The following is a 17179-nucleotide window of genomic DNA, read 5'->3' on the forward strand; positions in this document are numbered from 1 at the left end:
AGCGTTAACCTTCAACACTTCCCAGATGGAACAAGATGAACTTTATAGAAACTTTATATGATTTATCCTCCACGTCCACAAACACTGAATCTGGTCCGAGAATTTAGTTTATTTTGAGAATAAAAATTAGTTCTACATGAATAAGAAGATTATAACGAAGTATTATTCACATAAATACAGATTTACTAAGAACATTATCACTGTATAAAACTTTAGATTCTTTAAGGCTTTTTTGTGTTTTGTTAGAAGTTGTTCGTTATATTTTTATTGTAATTCGTTAGTGAGGAAGTTGTCGTATGTACAATGTTTGTCGAATAAATTAAAAGTGAAACACTTCCAGAGGCCGCGGGGCCTCAGCAGCTCCTCTCCGCCGTCCTCCTCTTTTTCCCAGAATGCCGTGTTTTCCTCTGGCCCCGCCTACTCCGGGGAAGACACACCCCCTGGCCGCCTTTGCTCCGCCCCGGCTCCTTGGTGCAGGACAGGCCGGCGTCGCAGTCGCAGCGGCCCAGGTTCCGCCGGACCTTGCTGGGGCCCCGGAGCAGACAGGCCTGGCCCTCGGTCGGGATCCGCTGGCACCGTTTCCCCGTCAGGTACCGGACGCAGCACAACCCGGCGCCGCAGTCGCCCGAGCGCACGCAGCCCGACATCTCTGCAGCTGCAGCGCACACAGGAGGAGGGGGGGTTTCAGGGGGGGGTCAACATATTCATATCACCGATACCAGCGGGGTATCCATCAATATCAACACGCTGGAGCTGATCACTGACGATACCAACGATCGATATCAGCAGAGGGAGAGATTTAGTTTCTGACTAATCTGAGATAATTTCATGTTGTTTCTGAACATAAACGTTTTCTGTGATCGTAACGTATTTTCTGTTTACTCTGAAATGTCTGTGAAGGTTCCTGCTCCTCCAGGTCCTGCTTTAAATTCAAAAAGCGACTGGACTTGTAGAGTTTAGAGAAGACTGAGCAGCTCCTTCCCGTCTAACACCTCGTATGAAACTCATCCTCTTTAAACGTCTTCCAGCCTCTGAGAACTGAAGAAGATCCTTCTCTGAACTCTACGAGTCCAGGTGACGTTTTAAAGCTTTTTGGACATTTACTGATAAACTTTCCTCATGTTCTGGGTTTTAACTGATTAATAATAATCAGAAAAATACATTAAAGTGATGAAAATTCATTCAGATTCTGAGTGATTCAGTTTGATGCTGCATCGATGTAAAAACCTTCACTATTAAAAAGATATGGAGGTCGATATCAGCGATACTGGCCCTGTATGTGCCTGATATGGGATCGATACCAGAAGCAGGGACTCACCTCTGGTCCTGTTGAAGCTGTGGTCGTCCCTCTGTCTGGGGGAGGACGGTCTCCGGGCTCGGTTACTGCAGCCCCCCCTCTGAGACACAAACACATCATTAGGGGGGAGGCACGGGGGGAGGAAGGGGGGAGGAAGGGGGGAGGCAAACCTGAAAGACTTAAGATCTGACCGTGGGAGCGCTGCAGTCTGCCGCCGGACACCGGGGGGCGTAGCTGGTCTCCTCCTGCACCTGATGGACGGTCGGAGGTCAGAGGTCATTATTACAGAACATGTGACGTTATCGGCTTCGTTTGTTTCAATCTAAAAAAAAATCAAATTAAATCTACGTTCCTGTTTATTTTCCATCAAACGTCAGCGTTTATTTGTTTGAGCAGCTTTCACACAATAATCAGCGTGAGTTTAACCGACTAAAGGATCTGAAACAGGTTAAACCTGCTGCTCTGAACTCAGCATGAAGAAATGAATAATAAACGAATGAATAAATGAATGTTCTCACCGGGGCCTCAGGTCTCTGCAGCGTCGTCTCTTTAGATCTGATGGTGTTAGAGTCCAGAGCCAGGACACAGAGCAGAGACATGTAGAGGACACCGGGACACATCCACGTCCTCATCCTCGCGTCCATCTCTGTCTCCGTCTCCCTCTGTCTCTGTCGGGCGTCTGCGTCTGGTCTGATCTCCAGACCTGAACCTGGGTCTTACCTGGGGTGCGCTGGGTTTTATTCCCGTCTCCTCCCTCTGATCCGTCTCCTCCTCCTCAGAAGTCCTGGGGGAGCGTTTGAAGACGGAGACAGCGCCGCCCTCCGCTTCCTTCCTGGAGGCCTCAGGTGAGGTGAGGTGTGTGTGTGTGTGGGGGCGTTTGATATGTGACACCACAGGGAGATTAAAACACACCTGGAGCCAGAGCGAGGATGAGGACTGATGGGGGGGTTGGTTTTAGTTGATGTGGTCGGAGGGTGGAGATAAAGACTCATTAGAGCTGAAGCAGCGGATGCGTTTACAAGTGATTAAAGATGATCAGCTGATCCAACAACAACGAGGCTCAGTTCCAAACACAAGATCAGACTCAACAAGGGCTACTGTTAGCTAGGAACAGCTACTGTTAGCTGGGAAGAGCTACTGTTAGCTGTGAGGCTAGGAAGAGCTACTGTTAGCTAGGAAGAGCTACTGTTAGCTGGGAGGCTAGGAAGAGCTGTTGTTAGCTCGGAGGCCAGAATGAGCTACTGTTGGCTGGGAGGTTAGAAAGTGTTAGCTGAGAGGCTAGGAGGAGCTCATTTTAGCGAGGATGGGGCTACTGTTAGCTCGGAGGCTAGGAAGAGCTACTGTTAGCTCGGAGGCTAGGACGAGTTACTATAAACTAAGAAGCTAGGAAGAATTAATTTTAGCTAGGATGGGGCAACTGTTAGCTAGGAGGCTAGGAAGAGCTACTGCTAGCTAGGAGACTAGGAAGAGCTACTGCTAGCTAGGAGGCTAGAAAGAGCTACTGTTAGCTAGGAGGCTAGGAAGAGCTACTGTTAGCTGGGAGGCTAGGAAGAGCTACTGTTAGCTGGGAGGCTAGGAAGAGCTACTGTTAGCTGAGAAGATAGGAGGGGCTAATTTAATTAATTTAATTAAGTTTTAGCTGAGAGGAGCTAGTAGGGGCTACTGTTAGCTAGGAGGAGCTACTGTTAGCTAGGAGGAGCTAATGTTAGCTGCTGGGGCCTGATTGATCTTATCTCCTGTCCAGTAACAGAGAAGTGGAAGCAGGTGATGAATGAGAGACTGAAAACAAACCTGTGACATGTTAATTCTGAGACATGTATGAACACAGTAACATGTATAAACACATTACATGTATGAACACAGTAACATGTATAAACACATAACATGAATAAACACATAACATGTATAAACACAGTAACATGTATAAACACAGTAACATGAATAAACACAGTAACATGTATGAACACAGTAACATGTATAAACACATAACATGAATAAACACATAACATGTATAAACACAGTAACATGTATAAACACAGTAACATGAATAAACACAGTAACATGTATGAACACAGTAACATGTATAAACACATAACATGTATAAACACATAACATGTATAAACACAGTAACATGTATAAACACAGTAACATGAATAAACACAGTAACATGTATGAACACAGTAACATGTATAAACACATAACATGTATAAACACATAACATGTATAAACACAGTAACATGTATAAACACAGTAACATGAATAAACACAGTAACATGTATAAACACATAACATGTATAAACACATAACATGTATAAACACATAACATGTATAAACACAGTAACATGTATAAACACAGTAACATGAATAAACACAGTAACATGTATAAACACAGTAACATGTATGAACACAGTAACATGTATGATGAACACGTGTCTCTGTGTAAACAGTGGATGAGGAGATAAGGCCCAGAGCTACAATAAAAGAACAGCAGATGCTCACAATTACACACACACACACACACACACACACACACACACACACACACACACACACACACACACACACACACCTCTGTCCTGCTACCTTTATGAGGACCTCTGTGACATCACACATCAACAGGAAGTCACCGTTTAAACGTCCTCACAAACACAAACCAACGAGCTGCAGGTCAGGAGCTGTTTGTCTGTTTCTATCAGAATAAAAGAGGGAGCACCTTCCTCCTCCTCCTCCTCCTCCTCTCCTCCTCCTCCTCCTCCTCCTCCTCCTCCTCCTCCTCCACCTACTGCTCCTCCTCAGGTCAGATAAATACTCGTCCACTGCTTAGACCAGAAGAACAAGAAGAAGGAGAAGGAGAAGAAGAAGAAGGAGAAGGAGAAGAAGGAGAAGGAGAAGAAGAAGGAGAAGAAGAAGAAGGAGAAGAAGAAGAAGGAGAAGAAGAAGAAGAAGGAGAAGAAGAAGAAGAAGAAGAAGAAGAAGAAGAAGAAGGAGAAGAAGGAGAAGAAGAAGAAGAAGAAGGAGAAGAAGGAGGAGAAGAAGAGGAGCCTCCGTGGTGCAGGTAGGATGCACCTGATCTGATCAGCTGGTTTATATATGAATAATTTAACTAAACGTTTTGTTCATGGTTTTTAAAGTTAACGTTTCGCTCCATTTACATTTTCCTTCTGTTTATTTTCTTAAATATATATATATTTATATTTCCCGTAAATATTTCTTTTTCTATTCATTCAAAATTGTTATTTAATTTAGTTTAACTAGATTTTAATTTAGGACACGTTTGATGCTAAATTAATTTATTTCACTTCTCATTTCACTCTATTTCTTTTATCACCTGTTACTTATTTTATTTTATTTCTGTAGTTTAAATAATAAATTGTTGTTTTTTTCTTTTTCTATTGTTTGATTTTATCTTGTGAATTTTCTCTTGTTTTAATTTTTATTTTCTTACATTGTGTGTTTCAGACAATTTTTATTTGCTATTTAAACCTTTTTTATTTTGTTATTTTAAAAATCCATTTAACTTTATTCAGTTCATGTAATTTTATTGTTTTAACTTATTTATTTATTGTTATTATTTCTATTTATTCTTAATTTAAGATTTAGATTCTTATGTGTTTCAGATGATGTTTTATGTTTTATATTACTATTATTATATTGGTTTATTAAATTGGGATTAAGCAGATTTAAAGCTGAACCATTTTATTCTGTTATTATCTGATGGTTTCACCATGGACCTCGTTAACGGAGGAAAATCATCGACTTCCTGCAGATGTTCAGACGGGTCGGTGCGCTGCGTCAAAGCAAAGACTCACAATTACATTTCACTTCAATTTTCCATCAAACAGAGAGAGGGGGGGGGGGGGGGGGGGGGGGCAGAGATAAGAGAATAAAGAGAGAGAGTGTGTGTGTGTGTGTGTGTGTGTGTGGTTTGGTTTTTATTGAGTTGTAGGGACCAGTTCTTAATGGAATACGAATGTTGTTCAGCCATTTTGGTTCTAGATCTGGTCCAGGTCCAGGTCCTGGTCCTGGTCATGGTCCATGTCCTGGTCCTGGTTCTGGCTCTGGCTCTGGTCCCGGTCCCGGTCCAGGTCCTGATCCTGGTCCTGGTCCTGGTCCTGGTCCAGGTCCAGGTCCTGATCCTGGTCCAGGCTCTGGTCCTGGTCCCGGTCCAGGACCCGGTCCTGGTCCTGGTGGTGAAAGCATTATGTGGATGGAAGGATGTGATGTAACTGTGTTAGGAAGGAGCCAATCAGCTCGTTAACACTAACGAGCTCAGATCTAGAAGCAGACGGGTCCAAACTAAACTGGTCTGAGCCTGATAGCTTGTTAGCCCGTTAGCCTTCTGGACCTGTAGTTGATTTATTTGGTCCAAACAGGTTTTGTTGGTGGGTCCAGGTTAGACCGGACCCAGCTCGTCTCTACAGTTTCATTTTCTTGCTGATGTGTTTCTGAGATGTTTTTTCTTTGCGATGATGGATGTAGAACCTCAGATTTCCTGTCAGGCCGTTAAAGCTTGTTGACGTCTGGCGGCTCAGACTAATATCTGGAGTCTGTGGCGATAACAACCCGTCCTGCTGCTTTATTAAAGATCAGATGTGATATGAGTCCAGCTGCACTCAGACCACTGAGCTTCACTACCAGAAAACAGCCTGTTAGCATGCTAGTCAATGTTTAGTTTAGCTTGGCTTTAAGCAGGGCTCACTTAGCTTAGCTTAGCATGCACCTGACAGCTAGTTTGGTAACTTTTCTAGATTCTGCGTTTCTTCTGCTCCGGTTGCCTGGGTAACCTGAGGTGTGTTTGTCGTGCAGACATGGCCTGGCTCCATCAGAGTCGAGCTTCTCCCAGACTGGTCCTGGTCGTGGTGTGTGTCGCTCTGCTGCTCGACAACATGCTGCTCACTGTGGTCGGTGAGTGACTCCAACACAACGTTCACAACAACGTTCACAACAACGCTCACAACAACGCTCACAACAACGCTCACAACAACGTTCACAACAAGGTCTCGTGACTCCTCAGACAACGAGGACGTGATCTCTGTTATTAAAGTTCACCATGAATCTCTGAGCTCCACAGGAAACTCTGAAAAGAAGGAAACACTGCTGCCCCCTGCAGAGTAAAACTCGTTACTACAGCCACACGTTAGACGTTTCCACGGTGTCGCTGCTGCTTTGATCTCGTCACATTCCTCAAACTATTTCAGCTAAACTATAATGGAACAGCCTGAAGCCACCAGGGGGCAGCAGGGGTGAAGGTGTAAAGATGCTGCGACGTGACAGCTCCTCTAAAGTGAAGCCAAAGCTAGTAGAGCTCCCCCTGGTGGCTGGAAGCTGCAGTATATGTCTTAAGCTCCACCCCCTCCATGTTAGTGGGCGGGGCTTGGACCAAACTAAACCACAACAATACACGTCAAATAATTTTATTTCAGTATAATATGAAGACGTCCTGTGGGACCGTGACAGTTGTAAAAAACAGTTTTTAACAATGCAAACTGTCTCAAGACACTTTACAAAAGACGTGGCATCCATATTTATATACAGTCTATGTAGCCACCAGGAGGCTTCATCATCATCATCATCATCATCATATTTATATACAGTCTATGGAGCCAGCAGGAGGCGCTCCACACCATCGTCTTCTATCTCTGCCACAGATTTCACTGAGACTGAAGAAGAGTCTTCAGTCTCAGCTGAGTGATGGACGTGACTCATCGTGGACAGAGATCCATGAGTTTAAAGACATCGAGGAGGAAACTTAAACCAGGACGTGAGAGAACACAAAGTCACGCTGACGTCCACAGATGAAGAGCTGGAGGTCGATGCTGTCGTCCTCCGTTAGAATCAGAGCTGCAGACGTTCTTCACCTCCTCACCTTGAACTTTAAATCCACATGGATCAGTTCAGAGGTGTCTCCTCCTCCTCCTCCTCCTCCTCCTCCTCCTCCTCCTGCTCCTCCTGCTCCTCCTCCTCCTGCTCCTCCTGCTCCTCCTCCTCCTCCTCCTCCTCCTGCTTCTGCTCTTTTATCAGCTGTTTAGTCCGTTGTTTCAGGTTTAAATAATTTAATGAGTTTAAAATAATAATTTTAAAATGAGTCAGTGAGATTCAGGATTAAACGTGATGATGATGATGATGATGATGATGATGATGATGAAGGTGATGGTGATGGTGATGATGATGATGATGATGATGATGATGATGATGAAGGTGATGGTGATGATGGTGATGGTGATGATGATGATGATGAAGGTGATGGTGATGATGATGATGATGATGATGAAGGTGATGGTGATGGTGATGATGATGATGATGATGAAGATGAGTCTTCCTCCTCCAGTGCCGATCATCCCCACGTTCCTGTACTCCATGGACCACCCTAGTCCAGAGCCCCAGACGGTCCCGCCCTCCCTGGTCCCTCTGTCCGGCCTCGGTGCCTCGGTCCTGGGTACGAAGTCTCCTCTGGTTTCCCTGTTTGACAACTCCACCTTCAGCCTTCAGGAGACCGGAGCTCCAGACCTGGACCCCAACGCCCTCGTAGACCTGGACCCCAACGCCCCCGTAGACCTGGACCCCAACGCCCCCGTAGACCTGGACCCCAACGACACCACTGCAGTGGGTGGAGGACCAATCCACTCACTCACACTGCTGCACACTGCTAAGCTACATACTGCTAAGCTACACACTGCTAAGCTACATACTGCTAAGCTACACACTGCTAAGCTACATACCGCTAAGCTACATACTGCTAAGCTACACACTGCTAAGCTACACACTGCTAAGCTACACACTGCTAAGCTACATACTGCTAAGCTATGCTAAGTACTACAGAATCAGACCCTGCTGTTTGGTCTCGTCTGTCTCCAGGTGTCCTCTTGTCTTCAGGACAGCGTCTTTCTGGAGGAGGAAAACGTTCGCGTCGGTTTGTTGTTTGCGTCTAAAGCTCTCGTCCAACTTCTGGTCAATCCCTTCGTTGGTCCCCTCACCAACAGGTCCCTCACTCTTATTATCTTTACTCTTATTATCTTTACTGTTATTATCTTTATTCTTATTATCTTTACTCTTATCATCTTTATTCTTATTATTAGCAGCAGCAGCTAATTATGATCTGATTTGTTTTGTTCTAACGTTCAATCTTTCTCTGAGTGATGAATGTTTCTGTGTCTGCAGGGTCGGGTACCACATCCCCATGTTCGCTGGATTCATCATCATGTTCGTGTCCACCATCAGTGAGTAGCTTCACACCGCGGGGCTGATGCTGCTGCTGCTGTTGTTGTTGCTGCTGTTGTTGTTGTTGTTGTTGTGGCTGCTGTTGTTGTTGTTGTTGCTGTTGCTGTTGTGTTTTCTCTGTAGTTTCTGATTCTCCTCTTGTTTCAGTGTTTGCGTTTTCAGGGACGTACGCTTTGCTGTTCTTCGCTCGTTCTCTGCAGGGAATCGGATCCTCCTTCTCCTCAGTGGCAGGTAGGGAGGAAGGAAGGGAGGGAGGAAGGAAGGGAGGGAGGAAGGAAGGGAGGGAGGGAGGAAGGGAGGAAGGAAGGGAGGGAGGGAGGGAGGGAGCAAGGAAGGGAGGGAGGGAGGAAGGGAGGAAGGAAGGGAGGGAGGGAGGGAGGAAGGAAGGGAAGAAGGGAGGGAGGAAGGAAGGAAGGAAGTAGGGTATTCATTGTGTGTGTGTGTGTGTGTGTGTGTGTCTATATGTGTGTGTGTTTGTGTGTGTGTGTGTGTGTGTGTGTGTGTGTGTGTGTGTGTGTGTGTGTGTGTGTAGGTCTGGGTATGTTGGCGAGCGTCTACACTGATGACCAGGAGCGAGGGATCGCGATGGGCGTGGCCTTGGGGGGACTGGCCATGGGCGTCCTGAGTGAGACACTTTCCTTCCTTTAGTTTAATTTAAAACCAGGCGACGTCTGAACGAGGTTTTCTTTTGATCCGGTTTCAGTCGGAGCGCCGTTCGGCAGCGTGATGTACGACTTTGTGGGGAAGAGCGCCCCCTTCCTCATCCTGGCCTTTCTGGCCGTGTTCGATGGAGGTAAAGCTCAGACGTAGCGGAGGTGCTGCCCCCTGCAGGCGGAGGCTGGTGCAGCTGCTCAGGTTCTTGACTGTGTGTGATTGTGTGTTGCAGCGTTGCAGCTGTGCATCCTGCAGCCTTCAAAGATCTGTCCCGGGGTGAGTCCACCTTAAAGTAGGAGGGTCTGTCAGCTGATTCAGTTCTGTCTCTGTGGTTTAATTAAAACCCGACGACGTGCTAACGTGTGTTTCAGAGCGTGGAGGGGACGCCGCTACTGACGCTGTTAAAGGACCCGTACATCCTGATCAGTGCTGGTAAGAACCTCAGGGAACCCGAGTCACCTGACCCGTTTACACGTCTCTGATTGGTTCACTTTGATTTCTCTGTAATTCTCTGAAATCCACTTGTTACCAGACTCTGATTCTGATTAGAGTCTGGCTACACTAGGCTACGCTAGGCTACGCTAGGCTACACTAGGCTACGCTAGGCTACGCTAGGCTATGTTAGGCTATGCTAGGCTACGTCAGGCTACCTCGGGCTACGTTCGGCTACGTCAGACTATGCAAGGCTACATCAGGCTACACTAGGCTACAACGGTGTAAACGTAGCAACATGCTAATAGAAACATAGAAAGCTAAAATAACCACGTTCGACCCTTTAACGCGTTTCCACAAGAAGAACCGTTACAGCTCGTAAGGGAGGAGGAAGGAAGGGAAGGAGGAAGGAAGAGAGGAAGGAAGGGAGGAAGGGAGGGACTGTTTGGGTTCTCTGGTCTGATCCAGAGAGTGGGCCTGGTTCTATCTCTGCTAGAACCTGTGGAGAACATGATCTGTGTGGTGTCTCTGCTCCTCAGGCTCCCTGTGCTTCGCTAACATGGGCGTGGCCATCCTGGAGCCCACCCTGCCCATCTGGATGATGCAGACCATGTGCTCCCCAAAATGGCAACTTGGTACGATCCACTCTCCCTGTTGCTGTTCCTCATCTGACCCTTTAGCTTCTAGAGCTGGAGGATCTGGTTCATCAGAGTCCGTGTTGTCTGAGGGCCTCATGCTCTGCCGCTGAAGGTTGTGTTGCTGTAGCAGGTGTGTGTTGTGTTGCAGGTATGGCCTTCCTTCCTGCCAGCATCTCCTACCTGATAGGAACCAACCTGTTCGGGCTCCTGGCCAATAAGATGGGACGGTGAGTCTCCTTTAGGTGGACGGTTTGTAGCTGGATCCTCATGCATGTAGCTCCTAGCTTAGCCTAGAGGAGTCTGGTCTGAGGAGGTGGGTAGGAGGTGTGATGTTAGTGAGGAGGTGTTATTGAGGAGGTGTTAGTGAGGAGGTCCTGAGAGTATTCAGGGGTTATTAGTCCTGGTAGACGTAGGACTCTAAACCTGATCCTGATCCTGTTTGTCTCCAGGTGGCTCTGCTCCATGTTGGGGATGTTCATCGTTGGCATCAGTCTGTTGTGTGTAAGTACAACATCTGTTTAATCATGAGTCACATTTGTCATCTTGTCCAGTAAATATCCAGGACCCAGACCTCATGTTGAACCTCATGTTGTCTGCATGTTGGACCTCATGTTGGACCTCATGTTAAACCTCATGTTGGACCTCATGTTGGACCTCATGTTGAACCTCATGTTGGACCTCATGTTGTCTGCATGTTGAACCTCATGTTGAACCTCATGTTGAACCTCATGTTGGACCTCATGTTGTCTGCATGTTGAACCTCATGTTGAACCTCATGTTGAACCTCATGTTAAATCTCATGTTGGACCTCATGTTGAACCTCATGTTAAATCTCATGTTGGACCTCATGTTGAACCTCATGTTGAACCTCATGTTGTCTGCATGTTGAACCTCATGTTGGACCTCATGTTGTCTGCATGTTAAATCTCATGTTGGACCTCGTGTTGGACCTCATGTTGTCTGCATGTTGAACTTCATGTTGAACCTCATGTTGGACCTCATGTTGTCTGTATGTTGAACCTCATGTTGAACCTCATGTTGGACCTCATGTTGGACCTCATGTTGGACCTCATGTTAAATCTCATGTTGGACCTCATGTTGAACCTCATGTTGAACCTCATGTTGGACCTCATGTTGTCTGCGTGTTGAACCCCATGTTGAACCTCATGTTGGACCTCATGTTGGACCTCATGTTAAATCTCATGTTGGACCTCATGTTGAACCTCATGTTGGACCTCATGTTGTCTGCGTGTTGAACCCCATGTTGAACCTGGTGTTCTCTGCTTGTTGTCAGGTTCCCTTTGCCACCAGTATCTATGGTCTGATTGGTCCAAACGGAGGTCTGGGCTTCGCTATAGGTGATGTCAGCTCATTTATCAACCACGTTGAGGCTTTTATCGCATGCTAGCAGAGTTAGCCTTGAAAGCTAACAGTGTGGTTCTCCTGCAGGGATGGTGGACTCCTCCATGATGGCGATCATGGGCTACCTGGTGGACATCCGCCACGCCTCCGTGTACGGCAGCGTCTACGCCATCGCCGACGTGGCCTTGTGTATGGGCTTCGCTATCGGTAACACACTCACGATCACAGCGGGGGGGCGGGGCTTAATCACTGCACAGCAACAAACACTGGTGTCTGTCACCACAGGACCGTCCACAGGGGGCGCTCTGGTGCAGGCGGTGGGGTTTCCCTGTCTGATGGTCTTCATCGGGGTCATCAACATCCTGTACGCTCCCCTCTGCTTCCTGCTACGCAACCCCCCCATCAGGGAGGAGAAGATGGTAAGGAGGAGCAGGAGGAGGAGGAGCAGGAGGAGGAGGAGGAGGAGGGGAAGGAGGAGGAGGAGCAAGAGGAGGAGGAGGAGGGGAAGGAGGAGGGGGAGGAGGAGCAGGAGGAGGAGAAGGAGGAAGAGGAGAAGCAGGAGGAGCAAGACGAGGGGGAGGAGGAGGAGAAGGAGGAGGAGGAGGAGGAGGAGCAGGAGGAGGGGGAGGAGGAGAGGAGCAGGAGGAGGGGAGGAGGAGAGGAGGAGGGGAGAGGAGGAGGGAGGGGGAGAGGGGAGAGGAGGAGGAGGAGAGGAGGGAGGAGGAGGAGGAGCAGGAGGGAGGAGGGAGGAGGAGGAGGAGGAGGAGGAGGAGGAAGGAGGGGGAGGAGGAGGGGGAGGAGAGGAGGAGGAGGAGGAGCAGGAGGAGGAAGGAGGAGGAGGTGGAGAGGAGGAGGAGGAGGAGAAGGAGGAGGGAGGAGGGGAGAGGAGGAGGAGGGAGGAGAGGAGGAGGAGGAGCAGAGGAGGAGGGGGGAGGAGGAGGATGGAGGAGGAGGAAGAGGAGGAGGAGGAGGGAGGAGGAAGAGGAGGAGGAGAGGAGGAGGAGGAGGAGGAGGAGAGGAGGAGGAGAGGAGGAGGAGGAGAGGAGGAGGAGAGGAGGGAGAGGAGGAGGAGGAGGAGGAGGAGGAGGAGAGGAGGAGGAGGAGAGGAGGAGGAGAGGAGGAGGAGGAGAGGAGGAGGAGAGGAGTGGAGGAGGAGAGGAGGAGGAGGAGGAGGAGAGGAGGAGGCAGGAGGAGGGAGGAGGAGGAGCGAGAGGGAGAGGAGGAGGAGAGGAGGAGGAGAGAGGAAGGAGGAGGGAGGAAATGAGAGACAGGAGATAGAGAGAAGATTTAGGAAAGGAGAGGTTAGAGCAGGAGGTAAGAACATTAATGTCATGTTGAATAGAGACAAATGAAGACTTTAACAGAATTAAACAGTAATTAATGTTAAAACATGAGACGTCAGTTCGGTATCGGTGAGGAAACATGACTCAGTGTCCGTCATCACAGAAATTAACTTGAACGTCTGTGCTTGTGTTTCAGGCCATCATGGACCAGGAGTGTGTGATGCACAGGAAAAGCTACGACACTCACAAAGAGAGTCGTGAGTTTCCTCTGAGCGACTACAGCGAAGAAGACGAGACAGAGGAATGACACGCTAGTATGCTAGCACCCTAACACGCTAGTATGCTAGCACGCTAACACGCTAGCACGCTAACACGCTAACATCCACGTCACGATGTCACGTTTTATTTTTCCTCCTCAGTCAGAACAGACACTGGATCCTCTGAAACACCTGGTAGATGGTCTCTGTCCCCTCATTAGCAGCATCAGGGACGTCCTGATCTGGTCCTAAATGTCCCAGCGTTTGTCCCCTGTAGCTTCCTCGGGTCTGTTGACTAGTCACAAGGCTCAGATTCTTCTTCTGATGGTTTAGTTTGTGGCAGAGCTGAACCTACAGTCCAAACCTGGACCTCGTCAGTTTTGGTTGTAGAAAGACGTCTTCATCTCAGCCCCTGGTTCTGGTTTAGTTCTGGTCCTTCGTGAATTCCTCTGTTTCCCCCGAGGTCGATGAGGTTCATGAACGTCTCAGGTCATTAAATTAAAAGAGTAAAACTGTGTCTGTTCATGTCTGTGAGGTTCTCAGTCCTCCAGGTCCTGGTTTACGACCAAAAAACGATTTAAAATGTCCCCTGGACTCATAGAGTCTAGAGAAGACGTTTCATGTGAGTCTCTTCTTCAGTTCCAAGAGACTGGAGGTTATTTTCAGGTCCTTATCAACCAACAGTGATTAAACATTTATGTGTAAAAGCTGTGAATGTGCTAGTGTTAGCGGAGTTGCTAATTTTCAGCTGTTACAGCCAAGTAGAAGAATAAACTATAAAAAACACCAGGAATACAAAGTACAGGTGGCAGTAAATAGACATCAGTCCGTTTCTCTCAGAGTTTCTATTTAAACTTCGTTTAACTTCGTCCAGACTCAGAACTGAAGAAGAGACTCAGATGAGACGTTGTCTCTAAACTCCACGATGACTTTTTAAACTCTTCTTGGATGTGGTGTCTGTTCATGTTTGTGTTGAGATGTGAAACTGTAGCCGAGTCTCTGTCCATTAAAAGCTGCTGTTCCCTGGACCTGTCGACCTGAGAGCTTATTCTGGTGGTTTCAGGGCTAATGGCGGTTAGCATGACGTAATGGAAGGTCCTCACAGAGACAGGAACATGTGTGTGTGACTGTGTGTTCTTCTTATCTGCTCTTTAATTTCCTGGCGACTCGTTTCTTTGTCGCAGTAAATGACGACAGGTCCAGAGCTCCGTCAGACGGAAAAGTAAACAGGAGAACCAGGAGAACCACTCCACAAGAACTCATACTGTTATTATTATTATTATTATTATGAGCTTTAGCTTCAGTTAGCAAACAGAGAGAACAGTGAACCATCTGTTCTCGGACGTTTTAGCTAACGTTAACCTTCAGCTAACTGAAAACCTGGGGTAATCTGAACTTTGCGCTACAACAACAACACCCGAGCTAATGTTAGCCCCGATTTTAAACTAAACCCGCAGATAAATAACCGTGAGCTAATCTAATAACCTAATCTAATCTAAACCTCGAGCCTAGCCCGATCCTAAAGTACATTTAACTCCCGGTTTACTGATCTCACACTAGCCCAGCTCCTTTAACCCCAACCATATGCTAGGCTACCAAAAGCTTTAGCTTAAACCCTGGGCCAGTGATTCCCAAAGCGTGGGCCGCGACGGTACTGCAGCGAGAGCCATTTTCTCTCACATTAAATTAATTAAGCATTAAATATTTCTGGTTAAATATTTTAATTTAAAAAAGTAATCACAACTAATAAAACAAAACCGTGTGATTTAAATTACATTTTATTCTTCATTTATCTGACCAACTTTTGAGCCGGAATGTCACGTTTTGCTCTGTTCATGAAATAAAAACAAGAAATTATTTGTCTTGTGATATATAAATATATCAATATGGAGCAGCTCCTCTAAAGGGAAGTCAAAGCTAGTAGAGCTCCCCCTGGTGGCCGGAGGCTGCATTATGGATCATAAGCTCCACCCCCTCCATGTTAGTGGGCGGGACTTGGGCCAAAACACTAAAATACATGTCACATAATTGTATTCAAGGATGTTTTCAGTCAGTTTAGGTAGTTAATATAATGTTGATGAGTGTTCAAGTGTCAGTTTGCTAAGTAAGTTTTGTTTGTTTGTTTGTGACGCTATAGAAACAGGATGTGACATAATGGCGACCACCAGTTGCCATGCCAACCGCTGCATAAAGAGAGCTGTGAGAGTTGTAAAAACATTTTTTTTGAAAATAATTTCAGTGTGTGATCCATTTCTTTGTTACTGGTAGAGGTAGAGTCACAAACTCACATCACTCGTTTCCAAAGGAAAAGATGAGCATGGAGTCCATGTTTATATACAGTCTATGGAGACGTGTTTAGTCCATATTTATATATGGTCTATGGAGGAGACGTGTTTAGTCCATGTTTATATACAGTCTATGTAGAGACGTGTTTAGTCCATGTTTATATACGGTCTATGGAGGAGACGTGTTTAGTCCATATTTATATACGGTCTATGGAGACGTGTTTAGTCCATATTTATATACGGTCTATGGAGGGACTGTTCTAGTCCATGTTTATATACGGTCTATGGAGGAGACGTGTTTAGTCCATATTTATATACAGTCTATGGAAGAGACGTGTTTAGTCCATATTTATATACAGTCTATGGAGGAGACGTGGTGTCCATGTTTATATACGGTCTATGGAGGAGATGTGTTTAGTCCATATTTATATACGGTCTATGGAGGAGACGTGGTGTCCATGTTTATATACGGTCTATGGAGGAGACGTGTTTAGTCCATATTTATATACGGTCTATGGAGACGTGTTTAGTCCATGTTTATATACGGTCTATGGAGGAGACGTGGTGTCCATGTTTATATACGGTCTATGGTTTGGACCAACAATTTCCATAATGTTCCTTATTTTTTACTGTATTTTTTTAATTTTTTAACTCCAGACCTATTCCTCCAGCTAACGTGATGCCTCAGTAAATGATTGTTAGAATATGATCTAGGAGAGTGATTCTAAATGATTTAACCTAAATAAAAACCAGTCTAACTCCCAGAAACCTAAGCTAAGCTAACCCAAGCTGCTAGCTAACTACCTCTCAGTGTTTTATGTTTCCTTAAATGACAGAAGTAATGAAGCTGAATATTTTCGCGCTGTTTGTCTGTTGGATGGAGTCCAGGAGCAAACTCCTTGTTATTGTGAAAACCATCAACCAAACTGAGAGGAGCTGATTGAGTGAAATGAAAGAAACCTCTGGCTGCCGTCTTAATTACATCCTCGGCTTCAAAACGTTTCCTCCTTCTTTGAAACCTTTAGAAACTCTGAGCGCTGATCCACGTTCCGGCTTCAAAGCTTGTTGCTGCTCTGATGTGGTCGTGTCTGAGGGAACAGGGAGGAAACTCTGATTTATGGAACAGAAGAAGACGTCCTTCTAAATGTGCTCGCTGGCTTTTAATCTGCTGCTAATGTCACCGCTAACAGTCTGAAGGCCGCCGCTGTCTGTCTCTGATCTGTCCAACGAGTCCCAGCTCGTCCTCTTCTGCTGTTTATGAAGAACCAACGTCTACTTTCACTTCTCCACCTCAGAACTTTACTTCACTAATTTAGGAGCTGTTGTTTCTACTTTTCTAGTTTTGATGCATATAAATGTTATTTTTATCCGACACAGAGATGAATCCTGCCACGAATCTTCTCCGTCTCAGACTTTAACTCCTTCGTTCTTGCTCCGTTCAAAACCTCAGTTTTTCTTTTTGTTTCTTTCTGTTCTTGGCTTTAATGAAATCTGGGTTTGTTCTGTGTTATTTAATCTCAGACTCATTTTAAAAACCTGAGGCAACAGAAAAGCTGCTGAGGTTGTTGCGACACATTTAGATTAATTTTTTTCCAACAATATCTTTATTTATTTTAACCCAGTTTAACAGTCACACACTGGACACACACAGCATGGCGTAAAAACACAAGTCATTGTTAGAATAATAATGCTGTTGAAGGAAGGTAATAAATCTTTAGACGTCTTTCTCTGATTTTATTACTCACAATGCTTT

At 46.1% G+C, this 17179-nt stretch overlaps 2 protein-coding genes and 1 long non-coding RNA gene across 4 annotated transcripts; 2 read left to right on the top strand and 1 right to left on the bottom strand.

Annotated features, from left to right (window-relative positions):
* Window positions 1–26: 26 nt before the first annotated feature.
* Window positions 27–2482, bottom strand: LOC125012825 (dickkopf-related protein 4-like). Its single transcript, XM_047592999.1, has 4 exons — window positions 1816–2482; window positions 1489–1548; window positions 1319–1397; window positions 27–655 (listed from the first exon to the last, which is right to left on the bottom strand). The coding sequence occupies exons 1-4, from the start codon at window positions 1939–1941 to the stop codon at window positions 354–356; spliced, it is 567 nt and encodes a 188-aa protein (XP_047448955.1). The 5' UTR covers window positions 1942–2482; the 3' UTR covers window positions 27–353.
* Window positions 463–4244, top strand: LOC125012846. Of its 2 annotated transcripts, XR_007113331.1 has the most exons (4): window positions 463–590; window positions 901–1074; window positions 2077–2142; window positions 4094–4244. It is a non-coding gene; the product is annotated as an uncharacterized LOC125012846 (long non-coding RNA). The 2 variants fall into 2 exon arrangements; XR_007113330.1 differs by lacking the exon at window positions 463–590 and having other exon boundaries at window positions 685–1074.
* A 37-nt stretch (window positions 4245–4281) lies between these two features.
* Window positions 4282–14169, top strand: LOC125012786 (chromaffin granule amine transporter). Its single transcript, XM_047592929.1, has 17 exons — window positions 4282–4352; window positions 6104–6202; window positions 7626–7900; window positions 8153–8277; window positions 8456–8514; window positions 8663–8746; window positions 9048–9140; window positions 9219–9308; window positions 9402–9445; window positions 9541–9601; window positions 10141–10236; window positions 10388–10466; window positions 10689–10740; window positions 11534–11597; window positions 11689–11808; window positions 11887–12020; window positions 13081–14169. The coding sequence occupies exons 2-17, from the start codon at window positions 6106–6108 to the stop codon at window positions 13189–13191; spliced, it is 1584 nt and encodes a 527-aa protein (XP_047448885.1). The 5' UTR covers window positions 4282–4352; window positions 6104–6105; the 3' UTR covers window positions 13192–14169.
* The last annotated feature ends 3010 nt before the right edge of the window (window positions 14170–17179 follow it).

This window comes from Mugil cephalus, chromosome 8, assembly GCF_022458985.1.
Source record: "Mugil cephalus isolate CIBA_MC_2020 chromosome 8, CIBA_Mcephalus_1.1, whole genome shotgun sequence".
Classification (NCBI taxonomy): Eukaryota; Metazoa; Chordata; class Actinopteri; order Mugiliformes; family Mugilidae; genus Mugil; species Mugil cephalus.

Bases quoted from the DNA above. Each gene is read 5' to 3' on its own strand.
- LOC125012825 (XM_047592999.1), bottom strand. From the start codon at position 1,941: ATGGACGCGAGGATGAGGACGTGGATGTGTCCCGGTGTCCTCTACATG. The intron at 1,549-1,815 runs GTGAGAACATTC...ACCGTCCATCAG, and splicing joins TGCAGAGACCTGAGGCCCCG to GTGCAGGAGGAGACCAGCTA. The intron at 1,398-1,488 runs GTCAGATCTTAA...TTTGTGTCTCAG, and splicing joins CAGACTGCAGCGCTCCCACG to AGGGGGGGCTGCAGTAACCG.
- LOC125012786 (XM_047592929.1), top strand. From the start codon at position 6,106: ATGGCCTGGCTCCATCAGAGTCGAGCTTCTCCCAGACTGGTCCTGGTC. The intron at 7,901-8,152 runs GTGGGTGGAGGA...GTCTGTCTCCAG, and splicing joins ACCCCAACGACACCACTGCA to GTGTCCTCTTGTCTTCAGGA. The intron at 9,446-9,540 runs GTGAGTCCACCT...CGTGTGTTTCAG, and splicing joins CTTCAAAGATCTGTCCCGGG to AGCGTGGAGGGGACGCCGCT.